The sequence below is a fragment of the Canis aureus genome, chromosome 16 (assembly GCF_053574225.1).
Source record: "Canis aureus isolate CA01 chromosome 16, VMU_Caureus_v.1.0, whole genome shotgun sequence".
In the NCBI taxonomy this organism is placed as follows: Eukaryota; Metazoa; Chordata; class Mammalia; order Carnivora; family Canidae; genus Canis; species Canis aureus.
This window is the reverse complement of record NC_135626.1, coordinates 56,434,464-56,456,572: the sequence shown is the minus strand read 5'-3', so window position 1 is coordinate 56,456,572 and position 22,109 is coordinate 56,434,464. Positions and strand designations below refer to the sequence as shown.

At 56.7% G+C, this 22,109-nt stretch overlaps 1 protein-coding gene across 2 annotated transcripts; it reads left to right on the top strand.

Moving 5' to 3' along the window:
* Positions 1 to 226: 226 nt before the first annotated feature.
* Positions 227 to 21,428, top strand: CDC42EP4 (CDC42 effector protein 4). Of its 2 annotated transcripts, none has more exons than XM_077854091.1 (2): positions 227 to 385; positions 19,273 to 21,428. In XM_077854091.1, exon 2 carries the CDS (start codon positions 19,374 to 19,376, stop codon positions 20,430 to 20,432), a length of 1,059 nt encoding a protein of 352 aa, XP_077710217.1. In that variant the 5' UTR covers positions 227 to 385; positions 19,273 to 19,373; the 3' UTR covers positions 20,433 to 21,428. The 2 variants fall into 2 exon arrangements, with proteins under 2 accessions (XP_077710217.1, XP_077710218.1); XM_077854092.1 differs by lacking the exon at positions 227 to 385 and adding an exon at positions 11,165 to 11,186.
* The last annotated feature ends 681 nt before the right edge of the window (positions 21,429 to 22,109 follow it).

Sequence of the window (22,109 nt, the reverse complement as noted above, 5' to 3'; positions counted from 1 at the left end):
GGAGCACTGGCTCCTGGTCGCCGCTGGGGCTCCCCGGGACCCCTCCGGCCCGCCCCCCCCCGACCTCCGCGCCCCGGGCCGCCCCCCCCCGGGCTCCGACGGGCTCACCCTCGCACATTTGAACCGAGGAGGCCGAGCGGCCGGGCGGGGCTCGCAGATGCCATTGGCTGCGGCGGCGGCGTGACATCAGCGCGGAGGGCGCGGGAGGGAGGGCGCGGGAGGGGCCTGGGAGGGGAGTGTCCCGGAGGCTCGCCGCCCTGCGCGCCCGAGCAGAGGGAAGCCGACCCCGGCGCTGACATGGGCCTCCAGCCCCGCGCCCGCCCGCAGCCCACGGAGGGGACAGCGCAGCCGCGCCGGCCGGGCGCCAGCATCTCCGGGGACCCAGGTAGGCGACCGCCGCCCGCGCCCTGCGAGGCCTGGGGAGGGGGGGGGTCGAGGCCTCGGGGGCGGGGGGAGGGCGCGGAGACGCCCCCGGTGCAAGGGCCTGCGGGGGCGCGCGCGGGTGCTGGGGACCCGGAGCCGCGCACCCCGCGTCCGAGCCGGGCGGGCTTTGGGAGGAGGGTGGCCGAGAGCCGGGGAGCCGCGCGCAGCCTCGATTCCCTCTCCCCAGGCTGGGATCCGGCGTCCGGATGGGTGGGACGGGGTGGGGGTCCCCGGGCTTCAGATTGGGGTGCGCGCCGGGCGGCCGGGGCGGGCAGGGCGCAGCGCTCGGGGCGCGCCGCCCGCCGTGTCCGCGAGGGGGGCGTGTGTGCGCACAGAGTTCTCCATGAATAAGAGCCGAATGCTTCGCCCGTAGCGGCGGAGGCGTGCACACACTCGCTGTCGTACACACGCCGCGGCACACGCCACCCAGTGTCACCCGGGCCGGGGAGACACGAAGGAGGGGGGGCGCCGCCTGGAAGGGACGGGCCGAGGAAACAAATGAAGCCCCGCGCCTCCCTACCCCCCCAGCCGCCCCCCGGAGCCTTGGAGCCCTGGAGGCCGCGGGGTGGGGCGCAGCCGGGCGGGCGGCCGGGGAGGGGGCCACGCGGGGGTGGGCGCGCAGGGTGCGCCCGCGGCCAAGCGCTCCCGGCCCCCCCGGGTTAAGGGTTTAATCACCCGCTTGGGGCGGTGGAGCGGCGGCCGCCTCCTGGCTCCGCCCCCGGCCGGGGGGTCCACCCTGCCCCCCTCCCCGCGTGCCCGGGGCGTCCCCCACCGGTGCCCTGCGGGGTGCGCGCCGGCGCCGGGGCGTCGGGGCTGGAGGGCCGCGGCCCGGAGGGCTTCCCGGGGGAGGACCGAGCCCGAGCCGCGGGTGTGCGCGCGCGTGTGCGTGCGCGCGTGCGTGCGTGTGTGTGTGTGTGTGTGTGTGTCCGCGCGGCGGGGGGAGGGGCGCCCTGCTAACTCAAACCAGATTCCTGGTGTTTCCCGGAGAGATACTGCAGGCCGGGCTCTGGAAGTTTTCTTCCTGCCCCTGGGAGAATGGAGGGGAAATACAATGCTTTTTCTTTTCTTGTCGCCCCTTGCGATCTGACCGGCTCCCACGCCCTCGGCTGCATCCAGCGCGCCTATTCTTCGCCCGTGTGTATCAGAGCAGCTGAATGGGGGGGGGGGTAGGGACCCCGAGCCTCTGAAGCCTGCTTGCAGCTCTCCAGGGGGTTCGTGGTGCCGGAGGGAGGCTGGCCCTCATCCTTACCCCCAGCGGCCATCTGGACCAGAGAGCTCCCCCCCCACCCCGTGCAGCCAGCGTAAACAATGAGGGGCCCAGTTGCAGGAGGGCCTCCTACAATGCAACTTCTTCGCACAGTCTGGGTTTCTAATAACTCCCCGCCGCCTCCGCCCCCTTTCCGAGGCTGGGGTGGAGGAGGGGGACCACCAGCAGGATGGACTGAATTTTAAGAGAACAAAGAACAGGGCACAAAGGAAGGGGAAGCCGAGCTGTGGATTTTCCCCCCCAGAAATGGGGAGTTGGCTGGACCAAGGCTGGGCCCGTGGAGGCCTCTAGGTGGCTCCAAGGCTCCCCCCACCCCGGGAGCAATATTGGGGCATCCCCTGGAGTCTCCCCGAGGCTTCATCCCTGTGGGGTAGCCGGGACCCTGCTGCCAGTGTGGGGGTGCCATGTGGGCTCCAGGTTTCATCAGCTGCCCCGTGTGAGCTGCCCATGTGACTCTCTGATTAGTGTGGTTTATCTCCTCCAAATGTGGACTTTGCCCCTCCACTCCTGAAGACAGCGGCTCCTTCCCACAGCGGGGGCTTTGGTGAACCTGGGGAGGTGCCCCAGTGGCTTCTGGTCTTCTCAGGGGTCCTGGCGACCTGCACAGGGACTGGGAGTGGGCTGGTGTGGCACCGTGAGTCTTCTCCCGGGAGGTGGTGGTTTGGGTGAAGCCCAGGCCCTCTCGTGTGTCTCCCTGAGCTCACAGACTCCTGCTCATTGAAGAGCCAATCAATGTTCACGTTAAGCTCCCCAGCTCAGGCCTCCACTTGGAACATTCCTCCCGTTATCTGGGGTTTCTGCTTTTTCCTCCCTTGACCCCTGTTTTTTTTTCCCCCTTCGTTTCCCTCTTACACATGCCCACCCACTGATGCTCGCCCCAATCACATGGGCATATCCAAATCTGCTTCTGTCCCGCTGCCTCTTGGAGACCGACCGCCTGTCCAGCCCTCACAGCACTGGAGCCCGCAGAGTCCCAAGTGAACAAGAGTCTTATCTACAAAGTGGGGTGGGAAGGCCCCCCGGGCAGATGTTGACCTGGGAGAGGAATCTTCGATCCTTCTTGACAAGTCAGGCACTTTCCCAGAAGGGCCTCAGATTGGCCCTGGTTCAAGGATTCCAACCCCCTCCACCTTTGGAGCGGTTGATTGATTTCTGTGGCCGGGACAGGCTGTGCCCAGGTGTGGCAGGCAGGCTGATACTGGCCAGCCTCGCTTGTCTGCTTTCTCTCTCTCCCACCCAGCCTTTCTCCCCTTCTCTGGCTTGGGTGGGTGGGAGTGCAGAGCCGAGGGCTGCTGCCGGGGCAGCGTCTCCAGCTTCCCTGGGCTGGACGGTCCAGAGGCTCCGAGGAGTTTGGCCCTAGGTGGGGAGCAAGGAGTCCAGCCCAGAACAGGATCTGGGTTGATGCCAGAGATAAGGCCTGGGGGCGGAGGGACTTGCGCAATCTTGCCCTGGAAGCTGGGAGTGGAATGACCGAGGCTTAGGTCTTCTGACCTATGTCCTGGAGGCTTTTCCTCAATCTTGGGAAAAAGGACCAAACCTTGGAGCCAGCTGGCAGTGTCCCGAAGGCCTGCTCTCGCGAAGACTTCCGGGGTGCTCTGGGGGAGGACAGACCTGTGCCAGGCCTCTCCGGACTGGGAAGCAGATGGTCATGCCGGGAGGGACTGTGTGTGTGTGTGTGTGTGTGTGTGTGTGTGTGTGTCTGGATGGGGCCCTTGTCTGCTCGCAGTACGTGGCGAAGGAAGTCGAAGCTGTTAGATTCCCACATTCCCACTCAGCGTGTCCTCGAAGCTCCGGTTTAAAATACGCCCCTTGTGAAGCCTTGGGCCTCCTTCCAGAAATGTACATCAGCGTCTCCCCCGGGCACTGCCAGCTTGCAGCCCGGGGCTCCATGCCAGGGTGGCGAGCGCTGGCATCCAGACCCCTCCTCCTCCAGGTGCAGGGGCATCGGAAGCCGAGGAAGGGTCTCCCTTCTGGGGAGGGCGAGGGCAGCTTGGGGCTCCTTCACGAAGGTGGGCTTACACTCCTGACCCCGCCTGGAAGACGCCGCTCGGCCCTGCTGGCCTTCACCTTCACCCTCACCCCAGGAGCAAGAGGCAGCTGTGAGGCAGCAGCGCCAGGGCAAGAAACAGCCTGTCCGGCTCAGCCAGGTCCGCTCAGGCTACCCTGGCCTAGCGGGGGGGGCCTCCTGGGAGAGCCCCCAGGTGCTCTTTACACCTGCGTCTATGCCCTCCTTTCAGTGACCGAATGTGGGCTGCAGACTCCAGCTTCAGGTCTTTCCCAGGGTGACAGTGAAGATGAGCTCTTCTGTTCTGTGCTCCTCCGGACCCCCGGGGGGTCCACTCTCTCTAGCCCTTGACCCCGAAGCATCGAAAGGGGATTAGTGCCCCTTGGCTGGGAGAACAGGAAAGGAGCCTTCTCTGGGCTTCACTACAACTTCTACACCTCTATTGAGAGTCGCAATAGGTCTAAAAAGAACCTGGCAATATTTTATGGGGGGGCAGAGCATGTGGAGGTTTGGGGCCTTATTTGTGGACATCCAGAGTGCCCCAGATTCCTGAGTTATCCAGCCCTCATCCTCAAGAGGAAGGGCAGGAGTTCTTTTATCTCATCTTCGCCTCACACCTGCCCCTTTATATCAAGCTGAAATCAGAAAGCACTTAAGTCCTGAGAGAAGCCAGGCTCTTCCATCCTGTGTCACTATAGGTCAGGAAGGGAGGAAGTCAGATGAGAATAGAAAAACGAGTCTCAAGTTGCTGGACCTCCCGCTGGTGGGGACTGCAGTCTATCCCTGGGCCTCAGAAACTTGGAGGACCCCTACCCGTGCAACATTTCATCCTGGGACACCCCGCTCTGCCCCCTGCCCCGGGTCAGCTCTGGAGCCTTTTGGATTGGGTATCGTCAGCTGGACACTGGAGGTTGGTGTCCTAGGTTCATAAATGTGTCCTCTTGAACTGGGCCAGAGTATCTGGGCCAGAGTATCTGTCCCTGGGGGTGCTGGAAATTTCCTCCTGCCTCTCCAGGTAGACACAGGGCATCCACTGAGAGAAAGAACAAACATGTTACAGCGTCTTCCTCACACAAGTGTGAGCGCACACCTCTTGTGCTTGGCCTATGTGAGCATATTCAATCCTCACAGTAGTGCTAGGAAGTACCTAGTGTTACTGATCACCTGGAAAGCTAGAAGCTAGTGAGGAAACAGGCCCATGTACCACGCCCCGTGCAGCCAGGCTGTGGGGAGTCTGGGGAGTCTGGCTCTGGGGTCCATGCTCTTCACCTCCACCCTGCGTGCTCCGGCAGGGCCAAGACTGGGTCTAGATCCGTCTGCTCCCTCTGGGGAGCCCAGCCTCCTTTCTCCCCCCACCATGCTCAGCTGGGCACCCTACTCTCAGGAGAAGGGAAGTGAAACCATGCAGGGCCAGGGCCCAGCAGATCTGATTTCAGGCCCAGCTGCTTCTTTCTAAGGTGCTGGGGCAGCTGGGAGGAGCAGCAGGGCCACTCCCAGGTGAGGGCCACCTGACCTGCCTGCGCTGGGGCAGAGGGCCCCCCCCCTCCTCTCTCCGGGCGCTTCCCTCTGTGATGGCCTCCGGGTGTCCATCCGTCTGTCCTCTGTCCGTCTATCCGGTGGCAGGCAGGGGGAAACACGGCTCCAGGAAGAGACCTGTAAACAAGCCAAGTTGCTGAATACCCTTGAGTCACTAATGCTTCATCTTCTTGACTCCTTGTGGCTTCCTGTCACCCCCCCCACCCCCCGGGTCACGGGTCATGCCTTCTCTTTCTTTCCAGGGCTGTCTTAACTCCCAGGTGGTGAGGGGGCTTCCTTCTTCTCCCTCCCCTGGCCCCAAGCACATGGTTCTGGAATTAGGAGGTTGGTGGATATGGAGATAAAGGGGAGGAAGCCTGGTACGGAGAGTGGTCTGTTCCCAGCCCTGCAGGAGCCGGCTTCCCAGCAGGATGGGGCTTCTGGTGGTGGGTCTGTGTTTCCCAGGATTTATCTGTACTTTTCTCTGGCACAGTGGGAAAGACCCTGTAACCTGAAATTCTCTGTAGAACTGTGTATCCTCGGGGTGTCATTGCGTCTAGAACCCTTGGATCTCAGAGACTGGGGCCCCAGCAGTGCTTATGACCCTGCCTGGCACACCTTCAGTGCACTGGGAAAAACCTAGGGTCCAGAATCAGGTGGATCATGAGGCCCTTCTCTCAGCTTTGTTCTTAGCAAGTGTGTGACTTGGGAAAGACCTGGTAACTCTTATATTCAGTCTTCTTATCTGCAAGATGGGGATGATGATAACTCAGTGGGATTGTGGGATGGTATTATTACTTGTTTTAAATATATATATATCTATATTTTAAAGATTTTATTTATTTATTCATGAAAGACACACACGCACACACACAGAGGCAGAGACACAGGCAGAGGGAGAAGCAGGCTCCATGCCAGGAGTCCGATGTGGGACTCAATCCCGGGTCTCCAGGATCACGCCCTGAGCCAAAGGCAAGCCCTAAACCGCTGAGCCACCCAGGGATCCCCTATATATATATTTATAAAGGCAGTTTAGTCAAGACAAAGCAGCTGCTTGGTGCAGACTAAAAACTCAGTGATGTGAGCTGAGCTCCCTTTTTCATACTTCCTGTGACCCAAGGTCGAGGAAGGGCCTGTCCACCTACAATCAGCAGGTCAGGGCTAGGATGTCACTGCCCACAGAGTAGGTTCCCAGGCACTAGCCTGAGTTGTCACACAGTTCCCTTGGTTACTTACAAGTCAGTGAGTGAGGTTGGACAGCTGCTTCCAGGTTTTCCTGCAGTTAAAGGGTAAATGATCTAAGCTATAGTGTGTTTTCCCTGCTGTAACTCAGACCGGCTAAATTACTGGCTTCATTTTCTTATAAACTGTAAGAACTATAAATTTTCTAAAATGAACGAGAATCCCTGTGAATCCAGTGGTGAGCGTCATGACTTGCAGAGATCCCTCTAGAACAGCACGGCCCGTGGAATACTGGGCTTGCCGCATTTGTTAACTTTCAGTTCTCCGATGGCCACATTTTAAAAACTAGACAGGTGAAATTAATTTTAATATGTTTTATTTAACACAATACATAATCCAGATGATTGCCATTTCACCACATAATCATAAAAAATTAATGAGGTGTTTTACATTATCCTAAAAGTCTTCAAAATCCGGTGTGTGTTTTCCACCTTATAGTACATTTTCATTTGGATGCTAAATTGCACACATGCTTAATCTGAATTTGAATCTCCTAAAATTTAGAGTTGAAAAAATAGATTTGTCTACTCAGGTATGTTTTAAGCATAAGTTTTCCAATAACCGCATCAAGCATCAACCTTGAAGTATAAAATTTTATTTATTTCTTTGTTGAGTACTTATTTTAAGATTTATTTATGTATTCATGAGAGACATAACACAGAGAGAGAGAGAGGCAGAGACACAGGCAGAGGGAGAAGCAGGCTCTTCGCAGGAGCCAGATCCAGAATTTGATCCCGGATCCCAGGATCACGACCTGAGCTGAAGGCAGCCGCCCAACTGCGGAGCCACCCAGGCATCCCTAAGTTTAAATATTCAAAATAAAATAAAGGAGTGAGTCGCTTAGTGACACTAGCCACATTTCCAGCACTCAGCAGCCCTGCTTGGCTAGCAGCAGCTACTGTATTGGATGCCTGAGGTTTAGAATATTACTGTCAAGTGCCAGGCACAGAGATGCTTCCTGTCAGCAGTATTATTCTGTATTATATTGGCAATTGTAGCAAATGTAACAAGATAAGAATAAGGAATGTAGGAGACAGAATTATTATTAGTTGCAAATGATGGGCTTGTCTGTTTTCAAGGCCAAAAAGGATTCAACAGTAACATGGATTTGAGTGTCCGAGACAGTGTAAGTTGAGTAGGGCGGAAATTAAATATACATAAATTAAAAAAAACAAAACAAAACAAAACTGTAGCTTCCCCACTTACCAGCTATAACAGACAGAAAATACAGCTAAGGAAAAGCAAGAAGAAGCAGAACCTGCTTAGAACAACAGGCCATAAAATGACCCAGAATAAACATGAAAAGGACCAACCATGTGCCACTTGGCAGGAAGAAAACCCACAACATTTAATGGAGAGTATCCAGAAGACTTGATGTGGTGATCAACTATATTCTTCCCAAATTAATTTCTTACTTCCTTTCAATTCCAACAGAATCCCACTAGGATTTCTTTCGGGACTTAGGTTTTTAACGTCTGCCTGGAAGAGTAACAACATTAGGGGGAAACAAACCGAGAACACTTTAGGGGGAAAAAAAGTTAAGTAGGGACATTGCCCTACTAGATACTCAAAAGTGTTTTACAGAGTGGCAGTGTAGACCTGGTTTAAGAATCAACAGACTCATGAACCCAAAGGAGAGTCTGGAAATAGATTTGTGAGTGGGAGGTATCTGTGTAGAAAGAATTTAATATCCGGTGAAGGTAACATTTAATGCTGTCACCCACATTTTATAACAGTCCTATATGGAATCGGTAACTGACATTATTGTTGTATTTTAATTGTTTTTCTATTTTAAATAACCCACAATCTACTTTGTTGTATTTCCTTCTAGTATCTTTCTCTATGAATAGTTGTTCATTATTGTATTACCTGGTAGTTGTAGAGGAAGGGACTATTTTCATACTCTTAGAAGTAGGAGAGGTCTTTGCTTCCTATTGTGAAAGCCACAAACCATGAAACAAATCTGGTAAAAATTCATAAGTACTCCAAAGAAAGCAAAATCGCCCCAGTGTAAACGGGTGTATGATAAATTGGCAGGAATGTTTGCAAAACGTGATGATAAAAAAAATCAATTGCTTTAACATTTTTGAAAAGTCCTAGAAATCCACTGAAAAGATAAAAAGCCCCTTCCCCCAAAAAAATGGGCAACCGATTTCAGCAAGCAATTCCCAAGAGAAAGGATAACAGGTTTTTTTTTGTGTGTGTGTGTGTGTGTGTGTGTGTTTTTTTAATTTTATTTATTTAGGATAGTCACAGAGAGAGAGAGAGAGAGGCAGAGACACAGGAGGAGGGAGAAGCAGGCTCCATGCACCGGGAGCCCAACGTGGGATTCGATCCCGGGTCTCCAGGATCGCGCCCTGGGCCAAAGCAGGTGCCAAACTGCTGCGCCACTCAGGGATCCCTGTGTATTTTTTTTTTGTTTTGTTTTTTTGGATAACAGGTTTTTAACACTCATCCTCCTCAATAATGAAAGAAATGCAAATCACAAGTTTGGGAGTGTGCTGGTTGTTGTGTTTTTGTTGTTTCTAACTAAAGAAGATGTAACACTAGGTATTGGACACAATTGCCCTGTGTTGGTGGAACTGTAACTTGGTAGAAACTTCTGGGGAACAAGTTAACAATAAGAAACAACAGTAATTTAACTCACTTATATGTATCCTTCGGAAATAAGGACTTGCGCCAACTTAGTGAGAAGGATTTTGTGCCAACTTAGCTAGAAGGATTTTTGTTGCAGAGCTCAGACAAAAGGGGAACGACCTGGCGTTTGTTAGAGGCCCGCTGGATTTAGGAATTGAGTACTTACTTTAAAATAACTTGATTTAAAATTTATTAACAGGGGATCCCTGTGTGGCTCAGCGGTTTGGCGCCTGCCTTTGGCCCGGGGCGCGATCCTGGAGTCCCGGGATCGAGTCCCACATCGGGCTCCCGGCATGGAGCCTGCTTCTCCCTCCTCCTGTGTCTCTGCCTCTCTCTCTCTCTCTATGTCTATCATAAATAAATAAATCTTTAAAAAATAAAAATAAATAAAATAAAATTTATTAACACTGAAATATTTTCACCCAAATGTGAACAGTGTGATTGCTGTTCCCACCTGCGGTGGAAGATACTGCTCGTATCCTAGAGGAGAAAATGCCTACACCTGTGCTAATCAGTAGAAGCAGTTTGCAAGTTTCATATATCATTTCCATTCTTTTTTTAAAAATATTTTGTTTATTTATTCATGAGAGACACAGAGTGATGCAGAGAGAGAGGCAGAGACACAGGCAGAGGGAGAAGCAGGCTCCATGCACGGACCCCGACGTGGGACTCGGTCTCCGGTCTCCAGGATCAGGCCCTGGGCTGAAGGTGGCGCTAAACCGCTGAGCCACCCAGGCTGCCCTATCATTTCCATTCTTAATCACTACATTTGATTTATTTATTTTTAAAGATTTTTTTGAATTTATTTTTGAGAGAGAGAGAATGAGCAGGGGGAAGGGCAGAGGGAGAAGCAGGCTCCCCACTGATTGAGGAAACCCGATGCAGGACTTGATCCCAGGACCCTGGGATCATGACCTGAGCTGAAGGCAGATGCTTAAACCAGCTGAGCCACCGAGGGGCCCCAATAAATACATTTTAAAAATTGAAAAGAGATAGGTGAAATTAGCATATCATTTAACCCAATATAGATTAAAAATATCATCTGGGTTTTTGGATTTTTGTTTGTTTGTTTGTTCGTTTGTTTTTAGGTAGAGAGCTGTAGGGAGGGGGAGCAGAGGGAGAGCTAGAATTCCAAGCAGACTCCGGGCCCAATGTGGGGCCCAGCCTGGGGCTGGATCCCATGACCCTGAGATCATGACCTGAGCCTAAACGAAGAGTTGGACTCTGAAACTGACGGAACCAAACAGGCACCCCAGCCCCAAAATATTATCATTTTAACATGTCATCAACAGCAAAATATTAATGAGCTGTTTTTTCTTTTTCATTCTAAATCTTTGAAGTCCATTGTATATTTCACCCCTTAGCACCTGTGGATTTGGACTCCCCACATTTCAGAGGCTCTGTAGCCACATAAGGCCGGTGCTGCCACATTGGACAGTAGAGCTGTAAATTATTTAATAACCCCTAGAAAGCCAGCAGAAGGTGTAAGTCACTGAGAAGTCCTGGTGTGGAGTGTGTGGAGATCGCACGTGAACCCTGCTTTGGCAAGAGCCTGGTGTCCTGATGAGCTGGGCCGGGCTCACCCCGCTCCCCACTTCCCCAGCAGGGATTCCTGGGGGAAAGCAGGTATTGAAACGGGGCCTTGCTCACTTTCCCTTTCTTCCAGGAAGCAGGGAATGGCTATCTCCAGGAAATGGGATCTGCCCAGGCATGGCAGCTGGGCAGTGGCACCTTTGGGTCAATGAGCCTCAGTGGGATGGGCAGCCAGGCAGGGGTGCTGGCGCAAGTACAGGGCACCCAGCCTGGGTCGAGGTAGGTTCTGGTCTTCCTTCTTGGTGGCTGCAACTACCATGAAACACAAGATGGGGCCTAAAGCGGGGCGGGCATGAGAATTGCGGGAGGCAGGGCTCTGGGCTGAGCCCACTCCTGAACATGCCAGGGAAGTCCTGCTTCAGGGTGGTCCTCCCCACCCCCCAACTTCTCCCCTCCCAGGGAATCAGAACATGGGGAGGTTCCTCTGAGCAGGAAGCTGGAAGGAGATCCTGAGTGAGGAAGAGCCATCCCTGAGAGCAGATCTCTGATGGGAAGTCAATCCAAGTGAGTCTTGGTTCCAAGGGTCTTCCATTAGCAGCCTCCCCAATGCCATCCCACCCCCGTCTTCCACGGGTACATTCTTGACTGGGGATACCTGAATGGGCCGGGAGGCGTCACCTCATTCAGAAAACCATGTGTCTGAGGTCGGTCACACGGGTTCAAGTGGGTCGAAGTCACCATTTAGTAGCTATGAGAGTGATCCGTGTGGGGTGAGCCTCTCACCATCTGAGCCTGTTTCCCTTTCTGTAAAATGGGCACAGTCTTGACACCGTCCTTGCAGGGAGAGGGGCACAAGTTTCCCATGTCCTAGCACAATGCCTGGCATGCAGCAGACCCCAGGGGATGACGGTGTTGGTGCGTCTGCACATGACTTGATGGTGGATGGCTTGTGGGAGCACTGTGGGGCTGGCGGTCCTGCGGGACCCCAGCCTTCCTCGGGGCTCCCTTGCAGCCACCAGAAGAGCAGAGCTAGGGCTGTCCAAGCGGCAGAAGCAGAACCTTCACTTGCCCGGGGCATCTCGGATAGCATCCCACTGTGGGATCACCCGGGTGGGAGGCTGGCCTGCATCTCGGAGCTTTAGTGACACTGGAGGTTGGCCAGTCTCCGGTGACGGTGCGGAGGGGATGAGGGATGATGGCTATCTTTCCCCTCCTGCTCGGTTGAGGAGGCTCAGGCGTCAGGAAGCAGCTGTTGGAGAGCAAGCTCTTTCGGGGGAGTCCTAATCTCCATGTCTCCCCTGATTCCAGGCTCCCCTGATTCCAGATTGCCCACCCTCTCCTCCCACGCGACCTAGAATAAAATGTGTCCGGCCTGGTGGGGAGGGAGGGAGGGAGGGAGGGAAGGAGGAAGGACAGACATCCATGGGATATTGGCACAGAGAGAGTGGACCCGGGACCCAAGCTCGGTGCCTTGTACTGAGCCTGAGAACCAGACTGTTCTGAGATGGTTTTAAAATTAACATCTTCTCCTTGAGCCTTTGATGCTTCGGGATATTATTATTATTATTAAAACAGCATTACCACATTAAAGGAAACAAACAGAATGCCTGTTTGCCTCTCAAGCCTGACGTAACTCCTCAGTGTCTCGGTGTGCCCTTTCGGCCCGTATTCGTGTAGACTTGTGATCACTGTGTATGAACAAGCATGAGCGCCGCCTGTTTTCTTCTTCCCACTTGATGCCATTTAGGCCAGAAGTGGCCCATGTGGCAGCCCGGTCTCCTTAGGTCACTTTCCATGCCTACGTGTCAGTCGATTGAGTTTCAAGGCTCTTCATCCTCCCAACCGTTTCCTTATTCTCGGCTCTTAGGTGGTTTCCAGCCTTTTGAGATTGTAAATAAGGCTTCTGTGCCTAGCTGGGTATGTGACTCCTTTCCTGCCTTTTTCTTTTTTTATAAGATTTTATTTATTTGTTCATGAGAAACACACAGAGAGGGAGGCAGCGACACAGGCAGAGGGAGAAGCAGGCTCCATGCAGGCAGCCTGACGTGGGACTCGATCCCAGGACTTCAGGATTGGGTCCTGAGCCAAAAGCAGAGCTCAACTGCTGAGCCACCCGGGCATCCCTCTTTTCCTGCTTTGAAATCCTCCCATAGGGTAGGCTTCCCGTGGTAGAGGTTGCTAAATCATACTCCTTTTGAAGCCGTTATTTGCAGAACGTGCCTTAGTGGCCGGTGCCCCAAGACCACACTCTCTGGGTCGTGTGTGGCTGTTTTAGTGGCTGGGGCCCTGGTATGAGAACAAAGGCCTGGCTCCCATCCATGACCGAAGGCAAGTCCCTTCATGTGGCTTCACCATCTCAGAGAGAGTGGTCATCCCATATACGCAGGGATTTTAAGAGGATACTTGATGCAGATACACGAGTGTACAGGAGGGGTAATGGTGATCCTTCATATTCCATCTTGGGCTTTTTTTTTTTTTTTTTGTGGCTGTTCAGGCTCAGATTATTTTAAGACCGTACTTCCTGGGGCCCCTGGGTGGCTCAGTGGTTGAGCATCTGCCTTTGGCTCAGGGCTGATCCTGGAGTCCCGGGATTGAGTCCCACATAGGGCTCCCCATAGGGAGCCTGCTTCTCTCTCTGCCTGTGTCTCTGCCTCTTTCTGTGTATTTCTCATGAATAAATAAAATCTTTTTTTTTTTAAAATAAAATCTTAAGAAAAGAAAAGACGGTGCTTCTTAATCTCTTGGTGCAAACAGCACACTTTCAAATTTGAGGACTTCTGGCAGTGCGGGTGAAGGAAGTAAAAGATTCCACATAGTCCTGAAGTCAGCTCAAACGGCAACAGCCTCCTGTGAGGTTCCTCCTGCAACACGTAGCAGCGTGGATGGAGTGTCCACACCGCTCTCCCATTCACGGAGCCGCCCGGCAGCCCCGTCCCGCTGTTGAGGGTAAACTCTCTTCTGCCTTCGCCGGGGCTTCTGATCTTTGCAGGGTAGCTGCCAAGTGCTCCAGGAGGCACCGAATCTTTCTCCGGCCACAAAAGCCCAAGTCCCTAAGCTCTTCTGGAGAGGAGCGGCCCGCGTTGCCCCAGGCTTCCCACACAGGCACTTCCCCCCTTGCTCCAGAGGGCAGTTTGGGCAAAGTTGAGCTCTTCTTGGTGGTGGGATGTTGGTCGCACCCCTGGGAGAAAGGTCGAGAGGCCAGCAGGTAAGACCTGCCACTGCAGAAGGCTTGGCATGGAGCCTGGAAGGCCTGCAGTCCCCTCTGATCCTGCCCTCTCTCCCCCGCCGTCCCCCCATCCCTCTCAGGCCCTCAGCAGCTCCTGGCATCCCTGCCTCCCAACATGCCCAAAAGGGGTCCCCCTCTGCCTGTCTCCGGGCCTCCTCCTCTTTGCCCTGAGCTCCTGCTTCCCCTCATCCATGCCTGCAGCACCAGCCGCCATGGAAACTTCCAGATGTGCAGATTGGGTGACTTCCCCGCTCAGGCACTGCCGTGGTTTCCTACTGTACCTAGGATGCCATCCGAACTCCTACCTGGCCTTCCAGGGAGGGCCTGTGGGGCCTGGCCCCCGGCCACTGGGTCTTCATTCTGTTCCTCGAACTCCATCAGCTTCTTCCCACCTCTGGGTGTTGCCATGTGCTGTTCGCTCTCTGGATTGCTCCTGACCTGCCTAGGTCCTTCCCGTCATTGGCTTCTCCGCTTCTTCCGTGGAGGGGCCTTCTGTCCCAGGCCCGTAACCCCCACACTTGCCTCCGTTTCCCCATTTCCCTCTCAACACCAAGGCCTGCGAGAGACCGTCTTACTTGGCGTGCATACAGCCCTCTTCCCCAGCCCCCCTGCGGATGTGCCCCGGGAGGGCCGGGGCTTGTCCACCTTGTGATTCTCGCCACCCTGTGTCTTCAGGGCCTAGAAGAGTGTGGGAAAATCGGTGGTTTTGCAGGAAGTCGATGAGTGAATGGAAGAATGAATGAATGAGTAAATGAACAAAGCCTCCTGTGGCCGTTCCAAGGCCCGACTGAGGTCACCCTTCACCAGACATCCCCTTCCGTTTGGCCACGTTGCTTGGGGCTGGACCCGGGTGGATGTTACAGCAGCTCAGGGTTGCCGACGGAGGGGCAGCTGCCCGGGTCGGTGGCGACGCGGTGGGCGTCGAAGCGCGTGTCCTCTGAAGCAGGGTGAGCTGCAGGTCAGCTGCAGAAGTGGGAGGCCTGCCTTGCTGCCCCAGGAGAGCTTAGCTCTACGTCCTGCCTTGCTCAGACCACCAGGGCCCGGCCACTGCCTGGGTGTTTGGAGTGCATTTGTCCAGCCTGCCCTTCCGTCTGTCTGGTTGCCGCTGGGAGGCCAGTGTCTGGTCTGGGAGGCCAGTGCTCCGTGTACGGCATGCCGGGGAGGACGGGTGAGGGGTCCAGGCAAGGGCTGCCCCCTGGGGTCCCAGGAACAGGACTGAGCCAAGGACGTGGTAAGAGTAAACCAACCAGGGGGCCTGGCCTTCCGGGGAGGGCTCGCTGCTCCTGCCTTAAAGGAATGTTCTGTGGTTGGTGGGGTCAAGGGTAGAGGAGTCTGGCTCCATCACAGGCTGGGGAGAGTGAGGGAGAGCCACGAGTTCCTGCTCCGTGTTCCTTTGCTCTGCCAGGAAAGTGGGATATGGCTTCCGGGGTGGGGTGGGGGTGCTCCCCGCCCAGGGCAGGCTGTGGGGAGTGGCCGCCCTGTCATCAAGGCAGCCTATTTTAGCCACTTCCCCAGTGCTGAGTCATGGCACGTAGCAACGCCCCCTGCCAAACACACAGCTCTTTGGCACCGTCCCCTTCCTGGTGGGCTCTTGGGCCTCCTGACCTGCCCCCGGGACTGGGCCCGGGCCACCTGCTAGTCTTTAATCTCGGGATTCCTCACCCCCACGTTGCTGTGGGTTCAGAGCTTAGGGTTCTCACTGGCCCTGAAGCCTGGCCTGTCTGGTCTGAGCTCCAGGATTCCAGAAACCCAGACCTTGGCCCCGCTTCAGGGGTCCTTGCCGGGCAGTGGGATGGGTATGTAGGTGGCTCCACAGAGGCCCCAGCTCTCTCTCGAGACTTGCTCATGCTGGGTGTTGGAGATGGCTTGGCTTTTTATAAGCCAGGAAGCCTCATTCCTGCCCCCAGGGAGTGAGACCAGAAGCAGCAGGTGGCACTGGCCAGACGCTGGCTTTCTCTCTGGGGTGTAGGGCCGAGCAGGGTGCTGGGGGGTCCTGTGTGGGGGCTGGCCTCTCCCCCCTGTTCTCCCGTTGTACCTGCCAGGATAGAAGGGGCGCTGATGGGATGATGGGACCCTCCGGTCCCGTAGTCGTGGTGGCCAGAGTACCAGGTCCCCGTGAGGGGCCGCGGGGCTCTCCACCAATGTGCCGCGGCCCTGGCAGCTGCGTCTGTGGTTCCCCTTTCTCTTCCCTGTGGGGAGCACGTCACAGGGGGAAACCACAGTGCTGGAAGTTGCTCATGCCCTACACTGAAGCCCTTAACGTAATTCTGGAAGTTCACGTCGTGTGTTCCCCCACCGGAAGGGAACCCCCAATGTCCCCTGGCTTGGCTCCCTTCTTTTTTTTGTTTACCTGGTAAATAGTATCAGCTTTAGTTTCATAGCTGTGTTCTCAACCCCGGGCAATCTTGCACCCCCCGGGGGACGTTTGGCACTGGCACGTCTGGAGACATTTGAGGAAGCAGCCAGGCTCCTCCTCTTTCTGGACTCCTCTGGCCTGGAAGCAGGGAGGGGTGTCCCTTTGGTGATGGTAACTGATGAGGGACGCCACCCACCAAAGGCCACAGAAAGGTCTGGAGCTGGAGGAGAGAGAGCACTGGACCGGGAGACCAGCTTCTCACTCAGCCCTCCCCTTTTTGGGGCACAAAATGAGTCACTTTGCTTTAGTACACCTGTTTTCTGGGGCTACACTGGGTGTCCTCACCCCCACCCCCCCCTCCCCTGGCCCCTGCCCAGCTCTTTGAGATCCCAGGACTCTGTGACTAGAGGCAGCAGCTGGGCCACAGGCAGGTGAAGATACGAGCCCTTTCCACCCTTGTCTCCCTGCCCCGGTGGCTGCAGGAGCTGAGGGATTCCCCAGTACCAAGGTGCTGGTGGGAACCGGGTTTGGTTTCCTTCTGTTCCTCACATGTCTGAGGCCTACTGCAGCCTCCCTTTCTCTTTGTTGGCCAAAGAGAGTTGCCCCTCAAAGGTTGGCCTGAGAGCCCGTGGCTGGCCCAGAGGGTCACATACGGTGTGACCCTCTTCTGAGCAGCGGCGAGGGATTGACCCTGAGGCCAGTACTTTCCATGTGTGTAGTTTAAGAGTCAGCAAACCCCGGCCCACAGGCCAAATCTGGCCCACAACTTGTTTTAATATATAAAGTTTTAAAAAAAAAAAAAAATATAAAGTTTTATTGGGACACAGCCACACCCTTTGTTGCTGCCTTCCTACTACAAAGACCGTAGCATCCACGAAGCCAAAAATCTGGAGTCTCTGGCCCTTTGTAGAAAATGTTGGCCAATCCTACATGTTGGTCCAAATGTTGGTCTAGCTGTTCTTGTCTAATTGTTTAGAGGTTAGATCACGGGGCGTGGGCAGGAGAGAGAGGGTTCAGGTTAGGGGTCGGGGAAGCTAAGTCGCCTGAGGGTTTGGTGGGGAGAAGGAGAAACGTGAGGAGGGAGAGCTGACTGCCTGTAGTGGGTCATCTCAAGGCCATCAGGAGCCCAGGTCACCTGTGTGGCAGGTCGGCCCCGGTGCCTGGCTCCTTACCACACGTCCTATAGAACTTTGTTTGCTGGAGTGACAAGCGTGTGACTGCCTGGGGCTGGCACGGGGTTGGGAGGGGCGGCACTTGCCGGTGGGGGCGCCATCAGACTGGGCGTCAGCAGCTGGACAGGGAGTGAGAGCCCTTGGAGGGGATGGGGGGTGGACAGTGGTGGTTGGAGGACACAGAGAGGTCGGGCTGGGAACCCTGGAGTGGTCTGTAGGCTTTAAGTGAAGCCAGCACTGCCGCTGCGCTGGGAGGGCAGGACGGGGGTATTTGAAGACCCAGGGCTAGATGGGCTTCAGTGGCCAACAGGCCCATCGGAACCCTCTGGAAGCTCAGAGTCCAGTGAGAAGATCACAGCCCAGGGGGCAGGAATAGAACGATGTAACGGTGCCTGCGGCAGAGGGGACACCCAGAGCGCTGCGAGACCAGAGGAGAGGTGGCTGAGAGGGCGTTGCCCAGAAGTGATGTCTCCGCCCAGCCCTGAAGGACGTTGGGCGAGCCAGGTGACAGGGAGTTCCAGCAGGGACCTGCATAGGTCCGGTCCTGGAGACCAGGAGGCAGAAGCTCAGGGGCTGGGGCAGAGTGCAAAGGTAGGGGGGGCAGGCGGCAAGGAATGGTATAGGGTTAAGGAGGGAGGCGAGGACTGGTCGCCAGATCAAGGGGTCTGCCCTGGGGACTCCCGGATGGGTTGTTTTAGATAAAAGGTGACGAATTGTCTAGAGAGGGATGAAAGGAGAAAAACGGAGATCTGCTGGGCTGGTGTCGGGCCAGGTGGGATGTGGTGGGCTAGCTCAGGGGGCAGCCCTGGGAGTGAGGAAGAAACCAGTGGCGTTCGTACCCATGCTCTGCAATGGGAAGGGTGGGCCTGCCATGAGGAGAGTTGAGAATTGCTGTCGGCCAGACTGGTGGCAACCCCACCGCACCCCTCACCTGCCCTCCTTGGCAGGTCCCCGCGCGTCTCCCCACCCTGCTCAGCCCTGCGCTACTCCTGGGGTTAGCATTGGGGGCAGGTCCCTCTGGAGGGGAAGGGGCTGGTTTGGCTCCATCTCGGCTCTTGCCGGGAGCTCTGCGGGTGGTACCTCGAGCTTCCAGACGGCCCAGGCTCTCCTGGGCTCCCCGGGTCTGCAGATCTCAGGGGCCAGACCATCCAGCCCCTGCCCTCTCGCCCCCCCTCACTATGAAAGAAATCGGGAGCCAGTTCTCTTCATCCCCAAGAGGCACCTTGCAGGTCTTCGGCAAAGAGCTTGGGCCTGCAGTGGGGAGAGAGGTGCAGGCAGGGTCCTCATTTATGGGACACCCAGCGAGGACCGGAAGGCAGGGGAGCTGGTTCTGTGGGTCCCAGTGGCCCCACCCTAATCCTGATTCAGAAAGCGAGCCTGGCCGCCCACGTATCGTGGGGGTGCCGAGCAGCATCTCTCCGGAGCCCGTCCTGCTGGCTCCCCCGCCACTCTGTGGACTGTGACTCAGGTTGAGGTGTCCGCCTACTTCAGAGATTGAGGTCAGATGGCAGGAAGAACTTCCAGCGTGACTCCAGCCCGGCTGTCCAGCCCCGGACTGCCGCGTGGACTCTTTGCTGCACCTCCACATCCCTCAGTGGTCGGGTTCCCTCTGGCCGCATCCTGGTTGGGGGGCGAGGATGTTGACCTACTCCCAGGGGCAGGGAGAGTGTGTCTGTGGCTACCCGGACGCCACCTGGATTTGGGAAAAGCGCTCCCCTAACCTGGGTGCCTGTGCGTGAACAAAGAGGCAGGGTTATGACGCCGGTTGCCAGCTTGATTCGCAGTCGCTGGTCCTGGTGGGAGAGCTGAGGTTTGAGCAGCGGCCCCCTTGGCAGGTGGGCTGTCCCTGTGCCACCTGCCCAGGTTAACCCTTTGCCTGCTGTTCTCTTCTTGCAGCCCTATGATCTCCTGGTCACCCCGCCCACCCGCCGGACTTCATATCTGACCCCCGACCCGCCTGCTGCCTCCGGAGCCCCCCCGGCCCGCCCCCCAGCAAGATGCCCATCCTCAAGCAGCTGGTGTCCAGCTCGGTGCACTCCAAGCGCCGCTCCCGCGTGGACCTCACGGCCGAGATGATCAGCGCCCCTCTGGGCGACTTCCGGCACACCATGCACGTGGGCCGGGCGGGCGACGCCTTTGGGGACACGTCCTTCCTCAACAGCAAGGCCGGCGAGCTGGACGGTGAGTCCCTGGATGAGCAGGCCTCCTCCTCGTCCTCCAAACGCAGCCTCCTGTCCCGGAAGTTCCGGGGCAGCAAGCGGTCGCAGTCGGTGACCAGGGGGGACCGGGAGCAGAGGGACATGCTGGGCTCCCTGCGGGACTCGGCCTTGTTCGTCAAGAACGCCATGTCCCTGCCCCAGCTGAACGAGAAGGAGGCGGCCGAGAAGGGCTCGGGCAAGCTGCCCAAGAGCCTGTCGTCCAGCCCCGTGAAGAAGGCGAGCGCCGGGGAGGGCGGCCAGGAGGAGGCGGGCGAGGGGGAGCTCGGGCCCCGGCGGAACGGGGCCGCCGCGCCCCACTCCCCGGACCCCCTCCTGGACGAGCAGGCCTTCGGGGACCTGACGGAGCTGCCCGTCGTGCCCAAGGCCGGCCTGGGCCTCAAGCACGCCGAGTCCATCATGTCCTTCCACATTGACCTGGGGCCGTCCATGCTGGGCGACGTCCTGAGCATCATGGACAAGGAGGAGTGGGAAGCGGACGACGAGGACGGCGGTTACCGCGACGACGGGGACGCGGCCCTCAGCACCCTGGCGCCGGCTCCCCCGGGGGCCGCGGCGGCCGCGGCGATCCCTCCCCGGGCCAGGCCGGAGGGTGCGACAGGCCGGGACCTGCCCCAGGACGAGGGGTGGGCGGCGGCCCCCAGCCCCGGCTCGGCCCGCAGCGACGGCAGCCACACCACGCGGGACAGCAGCTCCCTGTCCAGCTGCACCTCGGGCGTCCTGGACGAGCGCAGCCCCGCGTCCCGGGGACCCGACCGGGCCCGCGCCCCGCTGCCCCGGCAGCCCGACAAGGAGTTCTCCTTCATGGACGAGGAGGAGGACGAGGAGATCCGCGTGTGAAGGGCTCCGGCTCCCCCCGGCCCCCGGGCCACCGTCCCCTTCCCGGCCCCAGCAGACCCTGGACCTCCCGGCACCTCCTGGATGGACGGACGGACGGACGGACGGACAGATGAGAGGCGCTGGCCGGGGTTGCACGGTGCAGCCAGCCTCCCGAGCGCCGCGGGACAGGCAGGTGCTTGCGGGGGGACCCGCTGTCCCTCTCCTCTGCCCCGGCCTCAGATGGATGCCAGACGTCAGCCCGGTTCCCTCCTGGTGCGGCGGCCCCTGCAGGTCGGCCCAGGGCGGGCCGGGTCCCACCGCCAAGGACACGTGGCTCGCCTTTCCCCTCTTGGCGTTTCTGCTGTGACTGTGGCCGTGTGGCAGGAGGAAGGGTGGCCACGGGCCCCGGCCCCTCCGTCCCTCGTCCCCGGCTCCCCTGGAGCAAAGCCGGACCGCATGTGTGCACTAAACGCAGCCCCTTCCCGGGGAAGAGAACGGGATGGGGAACGAAAGGAGGCCCCAGGCTTCTTGAATTTTCTAGAAGGGGCCCTTTCCAGGTTGACACTAGGAACAGGCTGGGCGCTCGCTCGGTCCCTATCGATTTGTTGGTTCTTGTCCTGTTTAAAGCCTTGCAGAGCAATGTCTGGAGCCGTGTTGGTCGGTCTGCCACCAGAAGCAAAATCGAATCCTCTTAGAAAACCTTTATACTAAGTGCTTCCAAACTTTATTTAGAACCATATGGGGTGGGTGTCCGTGCGTGTGTCTCCCTCCTCCCGCCCCATAGCTATTAACAGTCAAAGGCAGCCAGTGTAGAAAATTTCTGGAAGATGATTTAAAAAAAAAAAAATAATAATAATATATCGTTCCTATGGAGGGATAAAGCTTTTTTGACTGAGTTACTGCCCCCATACACACACCCACTGACTACTCCCCCCTCCTTCAGGCCTTTGTCCCAGCAGGGCCCCCTCCCCCTATGTCCAAGCGCCCCGAGGGTATAGGGCTGCCAGATTTAGCAACCGAACAGAACTAGAATGCTGAGATAAATTAGAATATCAGGCACGCAAAGGATAATTTTTTTAGTATAAGTATGACCCGCGCCCTGTTTGGAACATACTTATGCTTTTTTAAAAAAAATGATTCTTTTGAAATTCGAATTTTAGTCTGGTCCCGTAGCCCTGCCCCAGGGGATGGAGTGGGAGCTTGTGTGTGTGTGTGTGTGTGTGTGTGTGTGTGTGTGTGCACGCGCCCCCAGGGTTAACTGGTGATGAGTGTCCTGCCCTGAGGACACGCTAAACCCACCTCTGTCCTGTCCCCTCGACGCCAGTGTGGGGGAGGGGGCAGACGGAAGGACCCCAGGATCCAGCCCAGGGCCGGAGGGCGGAGCTACTCTAGCCTCCCAGATTTTCCCAGGTTCTGGTCCAGACACTAACTTAGTTCCTGAATCCAGTACCCCCACCCGCGACCCCATCGGTGCTGTTTCCAATAGTGTGGCTCCCACATAGGGGAGGAATCAGAAGGGGCTGTGTAGCCCCTGCCAGCTGCCCTTGAAACCCATTCAGACCGTGGTCAGTTCCAGATTCTAAACTGTATATTTTTTTCATGGTATTGTTAAAACAGTGAGGAAACATTAAAAAAAAAAAAAAAAAAAAAAAAAAAAAAAAAAAAAACCTGGTGGCAAGCGTGGTGTATGTCTCTGCT